This window comes from Eumetopias jubatus, unplaced genomic scaffold, assembly GCF_037043125.1.
Source record: "Eumetopias jubatus isolate StellerSeaLion01/CBP00866 unplaced genomic scaffold, mEumJub1_p1.0 scaffold_15, whole genome shotgun sequence".
Classification (NCBI taxonomy): Eukaryota; Metazoa; Chordata; class Mammalia; order Carnivora; family Otariidae; genus Eumetopias; species Eumetopias jubatus.
This window is the reverse complement of record NW_028274821.1, coordinates 83,114,873-83,134,660: the sequence shown is the minus strand read 5'-3', so window position 1 is coordinate 83,134,660 and position 19,788 is coordinate 83,114,873. Positions and strand designations below refer to the sequence as shown.

The following is a 19,788-nucleotide window of genomic DNA, read 5'->3' as shown; positions in this document are numbered from 1 at the left end:
GATGGAGTAAGAATGGGGTGAGGGGAGGGCTTTTACTATTCCTTATGTCAGCTCAGAGCCAGATCTCCATTCAAATACCGATTCTACGACTTTGTGGCTTGGAGCCTTGGGCAAGTTACCTCCCTGGGCTGCAATTTCCTCATCTGTAAAATGGGGATAATAATGTGTGCTGCACAGTATTTTTATGAGGATTAAATGGTATGATGAATGCAAAGCTACCAGCACCAAATCTGGCCTATCATTAAGTAGCTTCCTACCTTGTCATTGTGGTTTCTGAGGTCTGTGGTTACCAGATTTTGTGATGTGTGTGGTGATGGTCTTGATCATGGTTTCACCAAATGTCAGTTGTTCTGTGGTCCTTGGAGAGGAAGGGGTGGAAATGGTGTCTCTGTGTGTGTGTGTGGGGGTAGGGGGTGGGGGTGTCTGGCTACTTGCCCAACAAGGGGTTATTTGTTTTTTTTTTTAAAGATTTTATTTATTTATTTGAGAGAGAGAGAATGAGAGATAGAGAGTGCGAGAGGGAAGAGGGTCAGAGGGAGAAGCAGACTCCCTGCTGAGCAGGGAGCCCGATGTGGGACTCGATCCCGGGACTCCAGGATCATGACCTGAGCCGAAGGCAGTCGCTTAACCAACTGAGCCACCCAGGCGCCCCCCAACAAGGGGTTATTTGATTAGTTTTGCTCATCTTATTTTTCCAGCCTTTGTCAATTTCACTTTCCCTTCCCATAAGAGAGGAGCTGACAGTGTTCCAGTGTGGTTTGAATTTGAGTGTGGGAATGAGCATAAAGTCTCCAAAGAAAGCAACCAAGAGATGAACCTAACTCTGTACAAAGAGAAAGTGGATTTGGTTGTGAGATCTGAAAGGGGGAGCCCTGACTCCTACTTCCAGGCACTCCTAGTCCAGTGGAAAAGCGTTAACTCATACTCTCAAAGGATCCTCAGTAGATTCATGCTCAGGACAAGAGCAAACAGAGAAAGCAAGTATGCCTTGGTAGATCAATCCTTGGGACATTTTAGGGGCTGGGACATGCTGTGTTGGAGAAAAAGGCAAATATCAGAAATAACTCTGAGCTTTATCAGCTTGCTATTACTATGTAACGCATCATCCAAAAACTCAGTTGCTTAAATCATGCGTCATTTATTTTCACTCCTGTGTCTTTGGGACAGCTGGATCCTGCTGATCATGGCTGGGCTGCTCTTGCATCTACAGGTTGGATAGGGATTCAAGTTAGATGACTGTGCCCCATGTGTCCTTCATCCTCCTCTTGTGGCCAGTGGGCTAATTGGACATGTTCTTCTCATGGCAATGAAAGAAACAAGAGAACAAGCCCAATATTGTAGCTTCTTTTCTTTTTTAATTTTAATTTTTTATTTGACAGAGAGAGACACAGTGAGAGAGGGAACACAAGCAGGGGGAGTGGGAGAGGGAGAAGCAGGCTTCCTGCAGAGCAGAGAGCCCAATGCGGGGCTCGATCCCAGGACCCCGGGACCATGACCTGAGCTGAAGGCAGACGCTTAATGACTGAGCCACCCAGACGCCCCTCGTAGCTTCTTTTCATTCCTGTGTCTTGCCTCCTAATATTCTATTGACAAAGCAAGTTGCGTGGTTGAACCCGGAGTCATGAAGGGCAAAGTTATGTGGCCGAGGGCATGTGTTCAGGGATGGGTGAACTGGGGCCATTGATATAACTGACCAGATTCCTCCCTGAATTTCCTCAACTCTCCTTTACTCTGATCTCAAGTCCTTGCTTCCTCTTTGATGCTGCTATAGCACTTTGTACCTGTCTTCTGGCTTGGATCATAATCCGTGCTACCGTTATGTACATGAGTGCAAGAACTGTGTGCATAGTCCTGGTGCCTGGTAAGTAATAGTAAGAGAGAGAGAGAAGACAGCAAACAAGGGAAGAAAGTAGGAACCAGTGACAGAAATGAGAAAACAGGAGAGGCACATAAAAGTAAAGGGAGTGGAAGAAGGAAACTGAAAGAGATGTGAATAGGGTGAGTTAAGGGATCATCTGAACTTGAAAAGGAAAATTACCCAGAGCAGGCCCAGGTCAGGAGGCCCCAGAAGACGGAAAGTTACCAACAATAAGCTAGAGATAACCAGAAGCTCTACTGGGAGCAAGAGATAACCAGCTGTTTCTGCTTCTCTAAACAGGCTTCCCACCACAGGCTCCCGGCACTACAGTCCTCGCCTAAAGCAGCCTTGCCCCCCAGTTTAAACCTACCAGCCAGCAGTCAGCACAGCCCTTGGAACCTGACTGCCTGCAGTCCCCTATAAAAGCCCTATAACCCCGTTGCCTGGGGCCCAGAACTTCAAGCATGGGCTCATCTGGGTCCGCCGGTGTAAAATAAATCTGAGTTCTCCTACTTTTCCCAAGTGTCACTTCGTCTCTGGCCGGTTGGATTATTTTTCCCCAACAAACTAAGCTGCTGGCTCTCTCAGTTTCTTGGAATATTGATCTATCCCAAGTATTTTAAAGCAGCCATATCCGCATTGAGAAAGAGTCTTGTGTTCTTATTTTTCGTGTGTAGTGGTTGCATTTTCCCGGCGGCAGCCCTTTCATGAAAGATTATATAGGCTTATAGAAATTTCCTTTGTACCTGTAGAAGGAGTAATCAATTTCCCATTTATGATTGGAGCCTCTTTCACCACTGAGATCTCTCCAATTGCTGCACATTTGAAATGAAGGCTGCCTTGCTTTATAATGTGTGGAGGTTACATTAGAAGCAAGGGTGTAGAGCAGACTCAAATTCTTTTCTTGAAATGCAATTGTTTGTTTTTTTCTGGGTGAGGTGGGTCATAGTGCTCCATGTTAGTTTGAATAAACTGAAAAGTTGAAAATATTGATGCTGGGAGGGTGGGCTAGATTGATTTTGAAACGGCCGGAAGTTGTTTCAGGACAAACTGAAGACTATGGTGGGTAAGAAGCAGGTTTCCATGTGTAGCATGGAAGACTTCCTGAAGAGGGACTGCAAACCCCCATGAGCTACAACAGCCTCACTGAGATAAGCATAAGCTCTTCCTGGGCAACAGCCTGGGAGCAGAAAATATAAGCATTTCCATATGCTTATTTTGCTTCAGGTGTTCAAAATTGGTCTCTTTATATTTAATGTGAAAAAGATCCAGGGGAATATTCTTCAGTGGATTTAAGAATTCCTCTGCAGTCTTTCTGGAGATGGGGGAAAGATTTATCCTCTTGTCTTCAGGTCAATGTCAGCTGCTAGGTCTACCCAAAATAAAGCAAGAGGCCAGCTCTTGGTAGGAGTGGGTTGGGGATGGGGCCCAGGGTCCCACATGCCTGGTGACTGAGGCTTTTTACATGCCCACCATTCCCTTCTCTTGCCTGTCCTACTGGGGGTCTGGAAGTGGAAGACCCTTCCAGGGTGCGACCAGCTCTTTGGGATGACCAGGGCGGGCCTGGTGGCCCAGAAGAAGGAAGTATTGGTAATCTCCCAAACCCCACTGCGTCCCTCTCTCCTTATGCAGCAACATCACCTGGAAGAAGATCAGAAGACAGACAAAGCAAAACATATCACATACATATTCTCTGTGCCAGGTTCTGGAGACACCGAGAGAACTCAGACAAGGTCCCTCATGATCAGCTCATAGGGTGTGTCAAGGTCCCTCAGGACACACCCTATTCCCTAGGTTAGGGCTGATGGTGCAGGTGTGGAATGGTTGACGAGCATCATGACCAGTACCTTTGTGCAACTTTAGAGAAGGCAGAGGGAGGAAGCGGGTCGTGAAGCAAGGGACAGGCTGTCGGTAGAGTAGTGAAGATCTGACATCACAGCACGAACAGATAATCTGGGGAGCGGGTGGGAGGAAGAGGGACCAGGAAAGAGTGCCCTTCAGTGTCATTGTAGGGCCGAGCTATGGGGTCTGGTGGGCTGAGCAAGGAAGCCTGAAGTGTGTGAACTTGGGCAGGTCCCTTTAAGCACTCTGGGCCTCATTTCCCCAGTTTATCAAATGAAGGGATGAGATTAGATCAAGAGCCCCTCGGGGAGGTGGAGGAGAAGCATCGAGGAGGTAGAGAAGGTGCCTTGGACTCTCACCTCACCTAGACTGTGCTGCTTTTTCCCCCCTTCAGTTTTATATATGTTTCTGTGTACATTTATTAGAAAAAAAGTGTTTTTTAAAAATTTTGTTTTTGTTTTGTTTTGCTAAAACTGCTAAAGATCTTTAAGCTCCCTTTTATTTTATTTATTTATTTATTTTATTTATTTAGATCTAAACAGCAAAGTGTAGCAGTTCCAGGACCAGGTGGTGGCAGGCTTGTGAGTGGGAGCTGGAAAAGCCCGTGGGTAAGCCAGGATTGCTACAGCCTTCCCCCTCCCTGGAAGGGGAAGAGCCTGAAGGGAGAAGTGGAGGGGGGTGGGATGGGTGTGGATTTCTTGGAGAGATGTGGACATAAAAAAAAATAAACCTATTAAAAAATTGGGCATATCATGAAGCCTTTCAGACCCCAAATGTGTCCTCACCTGAGCCAGTGCACCTGCCCCGGTCTGGGATTTCTTCTAGCAAGTTCTTCCACTGAGACCCCCAAACCTGGGGTCTAGATTCTGTGGGGCCCTGTTAAAATGCACCTGAGCAACTCCAGTAGCAGAAGGGCTTGTTTTGGTTCTGCAAGCAACTAGCCTGCCATGTTGGAGACTCAGAGTCCACATTCGTAAACTGGCAGTAAGAATACCCTAGCTTTGTGCAGGTAAAAGCAAATGAAGTGCTGGCACATGATAAAGACTTAAAAGCTACCTCTTCCTCCTGTCCCTAGTGCCTGTAGACCATCCCTTCTTTCCTGCTTTGCTTCATTTCATGAACTTATGGTGCATGCCCACTGCATGCACCTTCTACAGAATTCCTGGTGTAGCCAAACAGGTGGCGTCCTAGTAAACAAGTACAAGAACAAAGATTTAAAATATGGACAGCTTCTAAATGCTTATTAGCATAAAAATACAATCATTTATTCATCTCAGATGTCCAGAGTGCCTCCTGCCTGCCAAACTGGGTGCACTGGGAAAGGTCAACCCCTTGATGCATGGGTATGTGAACTTTTATCCGTGTCCCGGACAGTTGAGAAGTCAACTATTTGGGAATACGTGGGATGTGATGGAAAATAAGGTGCCAGTCCCCCCAAAGCAAGACCTGGGGATTTGCCCCCTCCCTTACAGCTTTAGGTGGTAAGTAAATGGTAGCATGCTCCCTAAGTGCCTGGGAGTGAGTGTTGGAAGAAGGAATGATGAGGCAGAAAGGGCCCAAGGTTTGCCACCTAAAAATTATGTAAACTTGGACAAGTCAATTCTTGTTTCTGAACCCAGTTTCCTCGTCTATGAAACTGGATCATAATATCTGCTTCCCTGGTTTTTGTGGGAATAACGTAAGATCAGGCAAGGCTCTGCTTCATAGCGGGTGCTTGGAAAGTGATAGATAGCTATTATTATGATTTTGGACAAAGCACAGAACAGATGATCACGTACATTCATGAATTGATGAACTGTCCCTGTGGGTGATGCAGACTGTCCTCGTTGGGGTCCAGGGCTTAGGAGTCAACAACTGAGATCCTTCGTCCAGTGAAAAGGTCTCGGAGTGCGCCCTGCGCATCGCGGTTCCGGAGGCTGTAGATGACAGGGTTTAGCAGGGGGGTGCCTACGGTGTACATGACAGTGGCCACACGGCCCTGCTCTGCCTCATACCGGGATGTGGGCTGGAAGTAGACTGCGATGACTGTCCCGTAGAAAAGGCCGACCACTGCCAGGTGGGAGCCACAGGTGGATGCAGCCCGGAGCCTCCCAGATGCTAAGGGCAGCCGGAGCACCACAGCTGCAATGGCCCCATAGGAGGCCAGAATGAGCAGGAAGGGAGTGACCACCACTGCGGCGCCCTCAGTGAAGATGAGCAGCTGGATGTGGTGGGTGTCAGAGCAGGAGAGCCTTAAGAGAGGCTGGTGGTCACAGAAGAAGTGGGGCACTCGGTGGGAGGCACAGAAGGACAGGCGGGCCATAAGCAGGATATGCAGGAGGGAGTGGAGGTGGGACACCAGCCATGCGGTCCCCAGCAGGGCTGTGCACACGGCCCAGGACATCCCTGTGGCATAGTGGAGAGGGCGTCGGATGGCCACGTAGCGGTCATAGGCCATGGCGGCCAGGAGACAGCTATCAGTTACACCCAGGGCAAAGAAGAAGTACATCTGGGTCAGGCAGCCAGCTAGGGAGATGGAGCGGTCGTGGGCCAACAAGTTGGCCAACATCTTGGGTACAGTGACGGAGATAAAGCAGAGGTCAGCAAAGGACAGATGGGCCAGCAGGAAGTACATGGGTGCGTGCAGGGCTGGACTGGCCCGGATGGCGGCCACAATGAGTCCATTACCCAGGATGCTTGCCACACACAGGCCCAAGAATAGCATGAAGAGAGGGCGCCGCGGTCCAGGACTTGTTGTCAGTCCCAAAAGGATCAATGGGCCTCCCTCTGAAGACTCATTGGCAGCATCCAGGCCTGGGCTGGTTTTCCCCTAGAACGGCAGGGGTTCTTTCTACTCCTGGGTCATTTCCCCAGTGTCTAAGGAGAAGGGTGAAGGGCGACTACATTTCTCAAGGCTTCCTAGCAATGGAGAAAATCATGGGTTTGGAGTCAGACAGCCCTGGTAATACACACAGGTGTGACTGTGGGCAAGTCATGTTACCACCCTGAACCTTCTTCCTTTCTGGCTTTAGGTTTCCCATCTGTAAGATGAGGGAGCTGACCTAGGTGATCTTCTAGGCCACTTCCAACTTGGATACTTTGTGATTTTAAACAAGGGCAGAACAAAAGATGTTGCCCAGGATAGAGACTGGAGCAGGAAGAAAGTATGGAAGAAAAGACGGAGAGAGGGTCAATACAGCAGGTAAAAGTTCTGACCCCCAGGCACTTATTTCAGCAAAGTAAGAATGGGGGGAAACAGAACAAAACAAGATGGGAGGGAGGAACACATGAAAAATAAAAATCCCAAATCTGAATGCCACATATTCATATAGAAATATAACTCCCAACACCTAGACCCAGAACCCCAAGGATAAACAGAAAAACCCCATACCTCAGGAGGACATGGAGCACAGGGATCTAATGATATTCTGGTAACCGGACTTCCTTCAAGTGCTTCATTGGCAGCAGATGATAGAACACGGTCGAGCACTATCTTCAGATTCTGAAGGAAAAAAAATATTTTGAACTTTGAATTCAGTATTAAACCAAAATAATAATCAAGTGTGAGAGAAGAATAAAGATATTTTCAGACTTGCCAAAATAAAAAAAAAAAGAACGAAAGGATCTGGATGATTCGCCACATACCTGGAGAGCTTTCCGCCCGAAATCAAGCACTTTTTGAGAATCAAGCTAATGCCCAACCCTTTGGGAGAAACTTGCACAGACAGATGCAGCTGCCAGATGGCAACTTGTTTTAACGTCTCCCATTTTCGACCCCGTCTGAATCTCACGGCAGGAATCTCGAACAGTTCTGTACGAGAGAGTCTTAACAGGAGAGGGGTTTTAGGACACAGGTTTACTGGCGGCCTCGCTGAGACCATCCCTGCAGGGTAATGATCTCCTAATTTCTTCCTGTGTCCTTCTCTATGAAAAATAAATAAAAAATAAAAGAAAATAAAGGCCCTCCCTACCTTAGCGTCTTCCTTTTTTTTCCTCCGTTGGGTAAGAAGAATGCTCTAGCTTTGGCTCCCTGTAGAGCATTTTCTCAAAGTCCCGATCATGTGCCACCTTCCAGGAGGATGAGTGGTTGGACAGTCGGATGGGGAAGGGGCAAGCTCTTTATAAAGTGGCTTTTAAAAACTAGACCTGTTCTGACCTGTGTCTACATTGGTCCCAGTGAACATTAAAATGCGCTGAAATGTTTGTAGAACCTCCATTTGTGATCATAGACGCACCCGTGCAGGCTTCCAGACATGCGCAGCCACAGGCTGGTCTCTGCAAACACACAGGCACAATCCGTCATATACAGAGATGTGGACCCAGCACATGCGTCACACATAAGCGAACAAGTAAAACCACAAGACCCATGGACTCAGATCATGATACACATAAATAGATGGTCAAATACAATCACGAAATAGCCCTGAAGCCTGAGAGTGATGATCATTTCATGGATACTCACAGCACCACGTACAGCTCCTGGGACCCGCCGTGCACATTTATACCTACTCTGTGTAAGCACTCTCGCAGTGCGCGCTCATGCCCATGCTAGTCACACCTGACCCCCTTGCTGATCACATTCTCATCACGCACAGCCGCGGGGGCTCATAGCCTCACACTTGCACGCACATGGCGACACTCACATAGGCTCGTGATGGGTCACCGCAGAGATGCGCCACCCTGGAGGGGCACATCGGTATGCACACTGCCCCCCCATGACATGGCTGTACAATGACGGGGAAGCACAATCATAGCCTCCCACAAGCAGCATCACTCTCACACTCACACGTGTCTCATGCTCACAGTCGCACGTGGGAAGACAGATCCGCACACTTTGCGCCAGTGTGCCCTCTGGCCTCTCCGCATTGCAGGAGGGAACCGCAGTGGGGACCCTGTGTGCTCTGTCACTGGAGTGTCTGAGGAGGGAGTTATTGGCCACAACTTACGGCCCCCCAGAGGCAACCCCGTGCCTTCCCCAGGCCCTCAACCCTCGGGAAGGAGGCAGCTCACTTCTGGGGCTTGTTATTCTTCCTCTCTAGCGCCCAGTTTGACGGGAGAAGGGATGGTTGGGGCCACCCCCCACTCAAGGGACATTCAGGAGCTCATGCATATTGAGGGTGCTGCCCCTCAGTCCCTGTCTTGCGAAGGCCAGAAAGAAGAATCCTGAGCCCCAAGCAGAGTGCTGGGGTCGGGGGCAGGGGAGCCCAGGGCTTACAGCCTCAGCTCCCCGGGGGTCAACCCTCCGGTCCCCTCAGCTGTTGCCGGTGGCTTCTTGTAGGAAGTGGGGGAGTGTGGGAGGGATTGGTGACGGGCAATAGGTATGCCTGTGTGACCGTGTGTGTGAGTGTGTAGGATCGTATGCCTGGGTGTGGAGACAGTCACTGTGTCTCTCTGCGCAAGCCAGTGCATCACAGCTTCGGTGCGTTTCTGAGTGTGCAGCTCCATCTGTGTCTGTGCGGGAGGCCATGCCTGTGAGTGTGTTTCTTTGTGCAAGGACGTTTCTGGATGGCGGCTGGGTCTGTGTCGGGGAGGGGTCTGTGTTGCTGGGTGTGTATTGTCACAGAAGGGGGCTGCGCGTAGCATTCCAGGAGGGACTGGCTTTGCAAGACTCGGTGTCAGAACAACCCTAAAGTGTGGTTTGGAACATGAGAACTTTCCGGGATTCCCCATTGCCTACTGAAGAAAGTCCACATTCCCCTACCTGAGACCTCACCCACGATATTCTCAGACCCTCAATCTTCATACTTCCCTCTACTTCTTTTCTAATACGTCCCTCTCAAGCCAATTAAATCAGTGTCCTTAAAGTCTCCTGCACGCGCTGGGCTCATTTCATGGCCATGTCTTTGTGTCCGTTTGTACCTTCCCCCATGGAATGTTCCTTTTCCAGTTCCCACCCATGCTGTAAGGCCCACCTCACTTTGTGCAATAAGTGCCCTAAATCAGACCCCCAATTTTCCCCATTTCAAGCCTGCTCTTGTCCTGACTGCTTATCTTGGTAAACGGTGTTTTAGGAGGTTTAAAAGGGAAATATTTGACTGGAATTGGGGAGATTTAATTTACTGGACATTTCACTTTGGGGTCGAGGATCTGTTTCTCTTCCCTTACCCTCCAGATTGAGCTGTTACTGCCTTCCAATCCTTCCCATTCTCTTTTGTTTGTTCTATCTCTCAAATAGGCCCAGCATTGTGGCCTGCAACCTCATGTTAATGTGTAGGATTTCTGTAATTATTGCATTATTATTATTATCTCTGTAATTATTATTGTAATTATTACTGCCCCACTGATGCTAAGCATGTGGGAGGACCCATGGATGTCCTGTAGGGCCAAGATAGTGGAAGGGGCCAGATGCCTCTAGAAACTTCCCTGATGGTGGTGGGACCTGTACACGTCATGAGAGCCCAAGAATATGAACAAAGAAGAAAAGACCACAGAGGAGAGCTTTAAGTATAAATATTATTGAATTGGGGGCAAACTTCATATTCTCAGTCTGGAGGTTGCCAACTTTTCTGATAATGCCTCTAACCATTGTGATGGCATGTGAGTTTTTACAGTGATAAGGAGGCATGAACTGGGAAAGGATTATAAAAGTCTGTGATGGGAGAAGGGGTTTTAATTTAGGTGAACTTTTGTTATAATGTGCTGACCTAGGATACTCTACCCTCTACCATCGAGATGTGGGCTCATCAGGGAACAAGGTGACCAATGATTCTGGTTTTCTCAGCACTGCACAGGTTCTTAGGACATGGGACTTGGTGTTTTATTTATTTATTTATTTAAGATTTTATTTATTTATTTGAGAGAAAGAATGAGATAGAGAGAGAGAGCATGAGACAGGGGAGGGTCAGAGGGAGAAGCAGACTCCCCGCTGAGCAGGGAGCCCGATGCGGGACTCGATCCTGGGACTCCATCCTGGGACTCCAGGATCATGACTTGAGCCAAAGGCAGTCGCTTAACCAACTGAGCCACCCAGGCGCCCGGGGCTTGGTGTTTTAAAACTAGGACAGCTCTGGGCAAACCAGGACAAGTTGGTGACCCTTTCAGGAAACCTATAGACTCCTCTAAGATATGAAGAGACAGTTTTGTGCATATCCCTCCCTCCATGACACTGGGACCCCCCAGAAGGCCACAGTTACTGAGAAGGAGGGTCCTGGTCCTGGTAACAAGGAGCATCACCTTCCCAGGGAGCCAGGCTGAACCTTCAGTCTTCCTGCAGCCTTGGTGCCTGGTGGCTGATTTCCCTTTGAAGGGAAGTTGAAGGGGTGAGGTGGAGAGAAAGGAAGAGACTCTGTGGGGAGCCTATTGGAGTTTGAACCCCATTCCTCTCCACCCCTGGCCTCATCACAGCCAAATCAGGGGAACTGGAGGGGGGGATCAGGTGGGAGCTGACATTGGCTCTGGCCATGCTCCATCTCTTCTTAGTTCCTGCTTTAACTCCTGGGGTCCATTCTTGTCCTGCTCCTCTGCATGGAGGGGCTTTCCAGGCAGAATTCAGGGCCTTGGCCTTGCCCATGTGTAACTGAGTCAGGGAGACAAAGAAAATTCTGTCAAAACTGTGAACTCTGGGTAGATGAAAATCCCAAGAGCATTGGGTCAGAAGGTTCCAGAGCGACCCCAGGCTGTGAGCACTGTGGTTACCCAAGAGGTCAGGGCTATGGCATTCCCTCTCCTAACCCTGATTCTGCCTCTGGATGTTGTAATCTAAACACAAAGCAGTCTATTGTACTGGACCAAGTGCTAATCTGAGTATGTTCATAACTGCAAATGAAATATAAATGTACCAATAACCATCTTGTACCCCTAAGCTTTAGGACACATGAATCATTATCTATAACCCAAAATGAATCTTAAATTAAGACCCAAGACATGCCAATTTGATACTTAAAATACTCTTCTTATGTCTCTCATCTGTTCTGAACCTAGATTAACTGCAATAATAACTTTAGACCGTGACTTAAACTTATCACGGACCTTATCCACACATCAATTTAACTTATCTAACAGATCTCTGATATGGACTACACTCTAACCTGAATGTACTCTAAGCAATAAAAGTGAAACCTGAACTTTAGCCTTAATTTGTCCCGTACTCTAAAACTAACCCTCAATTATTTCTAATAAGAGTTCAAGTTAATCCAAACTGACTCCTAAATTTATCCCAAACCTACTACTAATTAAAATCAACCCAAATCCTATAATGCATATAATTTCAATTCAATCCTAAACTTATCTGATTGCTTTTAAATTCCAAACCCAGCCCTGGCTCTATCCTTACTCTAACTGTAGTCTTAGGCATAACCAGAACCCTAATCCTAACCCTATTCTGACCACATCCATAATTCTGACCCTTTCCTAACCTCACCATATGCCTGACCTAATGGGGCAGGGGCCAGATTCTAACCTAACTATTGGCATTTTAGGAAGGAGCCTGTGTATGTTCCCGTGCTGTTCAGCCATTTCCCCAAGAGATGGAATTATATAGGCTAATAGGTTGGGGTATTTGCTTTATCAGATTCAGTCCCATTCTTTGGCATGAGTGGGTTCTGAAGATGCTCTCTGGGGGTCAAAGAGAGTAGGAGCAGCCTCACTGGTCATGGAGAACCTTAAAAGGGGAAGAAATCTAGGAACACTTGGAGCCAACCCAATTTTTACCTGGTGTTTCTGGGAATCAGCCTTCTAAAGGTACAAGTGGCAAATACATCCAGTAAGTTCACCTGGTAACATCTAGGGACTCAGTTTTGAACACTGAGGAACCTAAGGCAGCTCACCAGCCACATTAACCTGATCTTGGTTCTGGCTCTAGGTCTAGCCCCAGATTAACCCTCTTGGGAGATTCTTGTCTCCCTTCTAGAAGCAAGCTTCTCCCCCTTTCCAGTCCCTTCAACAATTGCAAGAGACACCCAAGCCAGAGGTTCATCTATCTTTACCTACAGTGACAGGGGCCAGAAAGCTACCTCTTCTCTTGTCATAGTTCTAACCAAGCTCCTTGGACCTCTTATTGGTGCCCTGGACCAGGGCAGCAGAATCGGCTCCAAGTCCTTCTGACTGCCTCCTTGACCTCCTTGTTGCGGAGGCTGTAGATGCGTGGGTTGAGAGCTGGGATGACAAAAGTATAGAACACAGATGCCATCTTGTCAGTGTCCAGGGCATAGCTGGAGCTGGGACGCAGGTACATGAAAATGAGTGTCCCATACAGCATGGCTACAGCCGTGAGGTGAGAGCCACAGGTAGAGGCTGCTCACCGGCGGCCCTCCGCCGAGCGCATGCGAATCACAGCCCCAGCAATGAAACCATATGACACGGTAATGACCAACAGAGTTGCTGTCTGGATGAAGCCACGGACAGCGAAGAGGAGGAGCTCTTTGAGACTGGTGTCATTGCACGAGATGGCCAGTGGGCGGGGGGTGGGAGGATGTCACAGATGACAGTTGACCTCCCGGGAGCCGCAGAAGTTCAAGCGGAAGGTGAAGGTCGTGTGGACAAAGGCACTCACGGCCCCGCCCAGGCCTGATGCTCCCAGCAAGGCCAGGCACACGCGCCGCGACATGGCTATTGTGTAGAGAAGAGGGTTTCTGATGGCCACGTAGCGGTCATAGGCCATGGCTGCCAACAGGCAACACTCAGCATCAGCCAGCTCTGCAAACACAAACATCTGGAGGGCATAGGCTGGGTAAGGGATGGTGGCGTGGGGCAGCAGCAAGTCCACTAGCATCTTGGGGCCGTTGGCTGAGGAATAGCAGGCATCCAGCAGGGAGAGACTGGCCAAGAAGAAGTACATGGCCGTTTGGAGCCGGGCATCCACGCGGATCAGCAGCAGCATGCCCACATTTCCCAGCAGGCTCACCAGGTAGACTGGCAGGAAAACCAGGAAGAGGGTCACACGTAGGTCCCAGCGATCCGTGATGCCCAGGAGGATGAAGTCAACAGGGGTAACTCTGGTCCGGGTGAAGTTCTCTGTAGTCATCCTGCTGGACAGAGACTAAGGAGAGGCAAAGCAAGAGTGATGTAAGAGATAGGTTATGTCCATCATGGAGGAGGGAGGAAAAAGCACTGGGAGGCAGGCAGACTCAGGCTTCCATTCTACCCATGTAATAAGATTGCTATGTGTCCTCGGACAAACCACATAACCTCTCCAAACCTTCCTAACTCTAAGGAGTCACTGCAATTTAACCTTCCTGAGGGCAGAAATCTTGTCTGTCTTACTCAGTTTTGTATCCACAGTACTGAGAACATTGCTTGGCACATAGTAGGTGCTCAACAAATGTTTGTTAAATGAATGAATGATCGGTGGGGGGATAGTTAGCATCTGGCCAAGGATGGAACACTCCATGACTCCAGATGGATTCTGCTCTCCAGTTTCCCAAGGAGGAAAAGAGACAAAGAAATGGACCCAAAGGGTAACTAGTGTTGGGTCTTGAGGTTCTAGGAGGACATCTTTCCATTGGAGTAGGACCTGGGTGAAGAGAGTGCAGAAGTGGTCTAGTATCTTGGGGAGACATCAAGGAGTGGACAGAACAGAAGGTTTGAATGTATTCCAGGGCCAGACTCTCCACCTCTTCGAGCCTCAACTTTCTTATCTGTGTAATGGGGAACAAGGGTGCAAGGACAAAATGAGATCATGCATGTAAAGGATCTCTGTCACACAGGGCCTGGTGCACAGAAGGCGTTTTCATGAAGGATCAGTGAACTGAACGGAGCTAATGCCTTGCCTCACTACTGGAAGGAAGCAACTTTCAGGCAATCAAAAGCATGTAATTTCCAGAAAGTCTAACATCGCTTCACATTCCTGTGCCTTTGCACTTGCTCCTTCTTCCTAGAATCCATTTCCTCTTTATGTTTGGCAAAACCGATCTCCAGTGTAAAGGCTTACCTAATGCATTCAAAAGGAAATGAAACTACTCCCTTGTTTGTGCCCTGCTGCACTGCAGCTTACATCTGTCGCGACACATCAGCCTTCCATTCGTGTATTTTGTGTCTGTCTCTCCTGTGGGCTTGGAGCTCCTTGATCTCAATATTCACTCAACCAACACTTACTGAATACTACTTCACACTAAGAATGGCCCTGCAATTCATTTGGTGTATAATCATCTGGTGTATAATTAGCGCTCAATAAGTATTAGTTGCATGTAGAAAAGTGAAGAGTATGAACATAAGCAGCGTGCAGACTTGGTTTAGAGTCCAGGTTCCACCACTTTCTGGTGTGTAAATTTGGGCAAGTTACTTCACTTCTCTCAGCCTGTTTTCTCCTTGTATATTTAAGAATCAGACTATTTCAGTTGGGGGTTTCTAGGAGGCTTTAGGTGTGCAGCACAGGGCCTGGAGCTGAGTAAATGCTCTTTCCCCTTCTTTAGAGAGAAGTTTAGGTGTTTGGCACCTATTTGTGCCTGGTAAGGATGATGGTCTTCCTACAAGGCACAGCTTGGATGAAAAAATTTCATGATGTCACATGTTCGTGAGGTTGTGTTGGTGGAGATGTAAATTGGGACATTTGAAAGAGAATCTGGCAGTTAAAGACCCACAAGTGTGCCTACCCTAGTGTTTTAGTCTGCTGGGGCTGCCTATCAAAGCACTGTAGACTGGGTGGCTCAAACAATGGCCATTTATTTCTCATGGTTCTGGAGGCTGGGAAGTCTGGGATGAGGGTGTCAGCATGGTTGGCTTCTGGTGAGGGTCCTCTTTTTGACTTGAAGTTTGCTTCCTTGCAGTGTAAACCTGATTACCATCCAAAAGGCTCCACTTCCAATTACCATCACATTGACCTTAATATATGAACTGGGGAGGACACAATCAGTCCATAATGCTTAGTAATTCTGCTTCTTGGTGTTTAGTTTTGAAATCTCTCACACACTTATACAAGGAGATATGCACAAGGGAGCATGCACTCCTGGACTGTTGGTTATGGCCAAACAATAACCAAGCCTAAATGTTTATCAGTAGGCTCTGGGAGTTAAACAGGAATGGATTCAACTTCTATGTATCAATGTGGAGAAATCTCAAAAACACACTGACATGAAAACATGATTTTCGGAAAAATATACAAACTGATGAAAAGGCACAAAATGATTTTTATGGGTATGTATGTACATTTTTATGTATATTTATATGAACCATACTGCTGTGCTCCAACCAAAGATGGGATCCCAGTTAAAGAACCGCAGGGAATTTCAGAAAGTTGCATCACTTTTGCCCCATCCCCTCATCCAGAACTAAAACTAATACTTCTTATCTTTTATGATTCAGGGTCACTTTTTGCCAGGAAGCTTTATCTCAACACCCAACTGCCCAACCTCTCAGGCTGGAACCCCGGTCACTGGACTCTGTCTTATAACCCAATTACCTAAATATTTGTCTCTCTCACCTAATCAAGCATTTGGGACTATGCCTAATTCTTCCCTCTAGTCTTAGGGATACAGAATTTTAGGGATCTTCCCCTCCTTCTTAGTGGGGTTGCTGGTGGAGGTCAGAAAGCCTCTATGGGTAGAGAAACTACATGTCCTCCATGAAAAAATCAGCTGGATGACTGACGTTCTGCATTCAGAATCCAGTTGGTAGTCAACCCCTTGTGTGTTTCTGCACTCTATCTGGAAAACAAACACTACTCACCTTCACAAAGTGAGGAGCAGAGCTGCTTCACGTGCCTCTCTATTTCTCCATCTATAAAATGGGGACAATGAAGCTTCAGAGCCTTTAAGTTGCTTTGAAATTTTTGAGTGCAAGAATCTTCAAACTTCAGTTATGTAGCTATTATGGAGTGTGTGTGTGTGTGTGTGTGTGTGTGTGTGTGTGTGTGTGCGCGTGCACGCACGCACACATGTACAAAACAGAGTTAATTCTCCATTAGTTTCTCTCTGTTGCCTAACTGCCCGCGAGAACATTCTAGGGTAGCTTTCCTTGAAGGTAAGAAAACTGAGTTCCAAAGAATGGGGACTTGTTCCAAGATGCACAACCATGAAGGGATAAAGTTGGGGCTTAAACTCACATTGGGTTCCAAATCCAATTTCTTTGTCTCCAGGCAGAGACTCTAACTAGATTCCTTAATAGATCACCCAAGCCTGTGGTTGCCACTGTCTTGTCTCTGTCCTCTCATCTTTAGATTGAGCAGATTGGGCCAGATCAGTGGTTTCCAGTCCACTCTATGGACTTCTGTCATTAGAATTACTGGTGAAGCTTTGGGTAAAAATATATGGCTGTGCACAGTGTCCGGAAATTCTGATTCAGTTGATCTAGAGCAGGCCTCAGAAATCTGTGCTTGAAAAAAATGTTCCAGGTGATCCTGGTGTGCTGCATGATTTGAGATTCCTGAGCAGCAGAGCTTCTTAATCTTGAGTATGCATAGGAATCACCTGGGGATCTTGTGAAATGCAGATTCTGCCTCAGAAGGACTGGGAGGGGGCTGAGATTCTGCATTTCTAACCAACTGCCAGATGCTGCTGCTGCTGCTAATTTGAGCACCATGCTCTAAGTAGTAAGACCCTAGGTCATATTGGAGAGCATTTTCAGCTCTGATGTCTTAAGATTTTAGCTTTCTGGAGGCTTCTTTTCCTGCTAGCTCCTTTCTCTCTGCTGAACTCTGTTTTGAGTCATCCTCTCTCCAGGCCCCACTACACTCATGAACACATTTAAGTTTGGTGAGGATGGCCTCCTGGCATTTCTCAACATGTGGCTTCGCTATTTCCCAGCAAGCCCGAGTTCTTAGCCCATTCCTCCTCAGCACACAGGCATTCAACCCATCTTAGTCCAGATACCAGCCACTCTTCCCATGATGGTGTGTGGTTACTGGGTTGTTAGGACATACTTAGGGGGTGGAGGTGGGTGGGGAGATCTTCTGGCAGAGCAGCTCCAATCCAGCCTTTGGGATGAGAACGGCAGGGGCAGGTAGCAGGGACATCCCCACTCCAACATAGGAATGGGGGGACTTATACTCTTCTTGGGCCCTGGGAGAATGGCCTCTTTCTGTTTTCATCCTGGCTCCTTCCCTCTCTACTGTCCTAGACTCCATGGAGACTCCCTCTCCACATCCTTTGGGGACTCCATGATAGCTGGTGGCAGGGGAATGTCAGGGATGACTCACTCTTCAGTGCCTAGGGAGGATGGAAAAGTTTGGTTAAGTGGGTCTCCAGGTTCCGTATGGGGCAGACAATCATGCTGCTTGGGGAGAGGGGTTCCCTTGGCTCGCTTTCCCCATCCATTCTTTCTTTCTTTTTTAAAAGATTCCATTTATTTATTTGAGAGAGAGAGAGAGAGAGTGAAACAGTATGAGAGGGGAGAGGGTCAGAGGGAGAGGCAGGCTCCCCGCTGAGCCAGGAGCCCGACACAGGACTCCATCCCAGGACTCCGGGATCATGACCTGAACCGAAGGCAGACGCTTAACCAACTGAACCACCAGGCGCCCTCCCCATCCATTCTTTGGGCTCAACATTTTTTTTTATGCTTTATGATCTCCACCCAACACAAATTCTTCTTGTGGTTCCCCTAACACTTCACATTGTTCCTCTTGCCTGAAATGTCCAGCCTCTTCCTTGTATACCTGAAAAACTCTTTTTGTTGCAGAATGAGCTCAATATCACCTTCTTCAGGAAGCCTTCCTGCATCCGCTGCAGAGACGCTGTTGCCCTCTGTGTGTCTTAGAGATGCATATACAAGAGCATGATTCTGAGACTGACGAGGAGATGTGATTGTGTGTGATGCAGCAGCAGACTGGAAGCAACCAGAGGCCAGGGCCAGCCATGGAGTCAGCCCTCAGGAAATGAGATCCACGTTCTTACGGTGGGCCCAAGGCATAGGGGTGTGTGTGTGTGTGTGTGTGTGTGTGTGTGTGTGTGTTTTAAGATTTTATTTATTTATTTGACAAAGAGAGAGAGAGAGAGAGAGCACAAGCAGGGGGAGTGGGAGAGGGAGAAGTAGGCTCCCCGCCAAGCAGGGAGCCCAATGCGGGGCTTGATCCTAGGACCCTGAACCTGGAGTCATCCACCAGAAATCCCAAGTGGTGAGGATTGGTACACATACATTGGCCCCCACCATCTGAGTGACTGTTCTAAATATGCCTTGGTTTGTGTGGACACTGGTCTAACCTCACCTGTCCCCTGTCACTGGGGAAGGCAGGCTGCCATCCTTAGGGCAGGGCTGCCTTTCATAGGCAACATATGTGGTCTGCGCCACGAGGCCAATTCCGTAAACCTGCAGCCACGTTAACATCTAAGGATCAGGCCACAAATGTAATCCTTATACAAGGGGAAAACCTTATACATGTTCCTACTACAGATCTGTCTTTTTGGCTTTAGAAGTCTGCTGCTTCTGGGGTGTCCAATCATGAGATGAGCACTTGATAGAAGGACCTGTCTGCGGTGGGCTCACTTGTATGCCTGGCAAAAAGCATGAATCCTACTGTTGGGTATGTGGGCAGTGGCCCCTCTCTGGCTTGTCAGGATTGCCATGCCACTGTCACCACTCCAGGGAGGGGATTGGAAGGCACGAAAGCAGCACATTCAGGAAGAGCAAACTAGGACTAGTACTCTTAATTCATCTGGTATTATCCATGCTGATCCAGAAACCTGGCCCGTGGCACATTCTATCAATAACACTGGGCATGGATATTCTTTTCCTGTCAGTCAAACTATACAGGCAGCCCATCAAACTGCTGACTGGAAAGGTGCTAAAAATATCACTGGCAGAGCCATGGGTGACGGCACTCAGATTTGGGACGGGTTCATGTAGCTCCCTCTAAGTTATGGGTATTTGAGCACCTAGCACAGAACAGGAAAACCACTCGGAACAGAACCAACCCAGTTGCACCAGGAGAATGGGATGACTATCACTGGACCTATGTAGTCATTTTGTCACATTAAAGGATAGTACTGACTGGCTGTCCTGGCTGGGTGTTTATTGGGTAGCCCCAAATGGGACCCAGTGGTTGTATGGCAAAAAATTTTGGCTATGGCTTCCACCTGGATGGTTGTTGGGTCAATGCATCCGGGTTTTCCCTGGGCACAGGGGAGAACCCACCCCTTAGTAACAAAAATTGCCAATTTCCCTCTCCTCAAGGCCAGAAGGACATGCATTTGTTTTTTCTACTGGTATGATCATTTTGCCTGGAGGACATTAGAACACAGGTA

General features: G+C 48.0%; 2 protein-coding genes across 2 annotated transcripts; both read right to left on the bottom strand.

The window, feature by feature from the left end:
* Nucleotides 1-5,540: 5,540 nt before the first annotated feature.
* OR1K1 (olfactory receptor family 1 subfamily K member 1) lies at nucleotides 5,541-7,560 on the bottom strand. Its single transcript, XM_088018826.1, has 3 exons — nucleotides 7,297-7,560; nucleotides 7,071-7,181; nucleotides 5,541-6,509 (listed from the first exon to the last, which is right to left on the bottom strand). Exons 1-3 carry the CDS (start codon nucleotides 7,558-7,560, stop codon nucleotides 5,541-5,543), a joined length of 1,344 nt encoding a protein of 447 aa, XP_087874952.1.
* Nucleotides 7,561-12,671: 5,111 nt separating this feature from the next.
* On the bottom strand, nucleotides 12,672-13,640 carry OR5C1 (olfactory receptor family 5 subfamily C member 1). The gene is given in 1 exon segment (XM_028107618.1): nucleotides 12,672-13,640. A coding segment is annotated over 1 exon segment (969 nt).
* Nucleotides 13,641-19,788: the final 6,148 nt, after the last annotated feature.

Excerpts from the sequence above, each read along its gene's own strand:
- OR1K1 (XM_088018826.1), bottom strand. The coding sequence starts at position 7,560 with ATGGTCTCAGCGAGGCCGCCAGTAAACCTGTGTCCTAAAACCCCTCTC. Across the intron at positions 7,182-7,296 it reads CGAATCATCCAGATCCTTTC|AATCTGAAGATAGTGCTCGA; the intron begins GTTCTTTTTTTT and ends TTTTTCCTTCAG. Across the intron at positions 6,510-7,070 it reads GTGCTCCATGTCCTCCTGAG|GGGAAAACCAGCCCAGGCCT; the intron begins GTATGGGGTTTT and ends CTGCCGTTCTAG.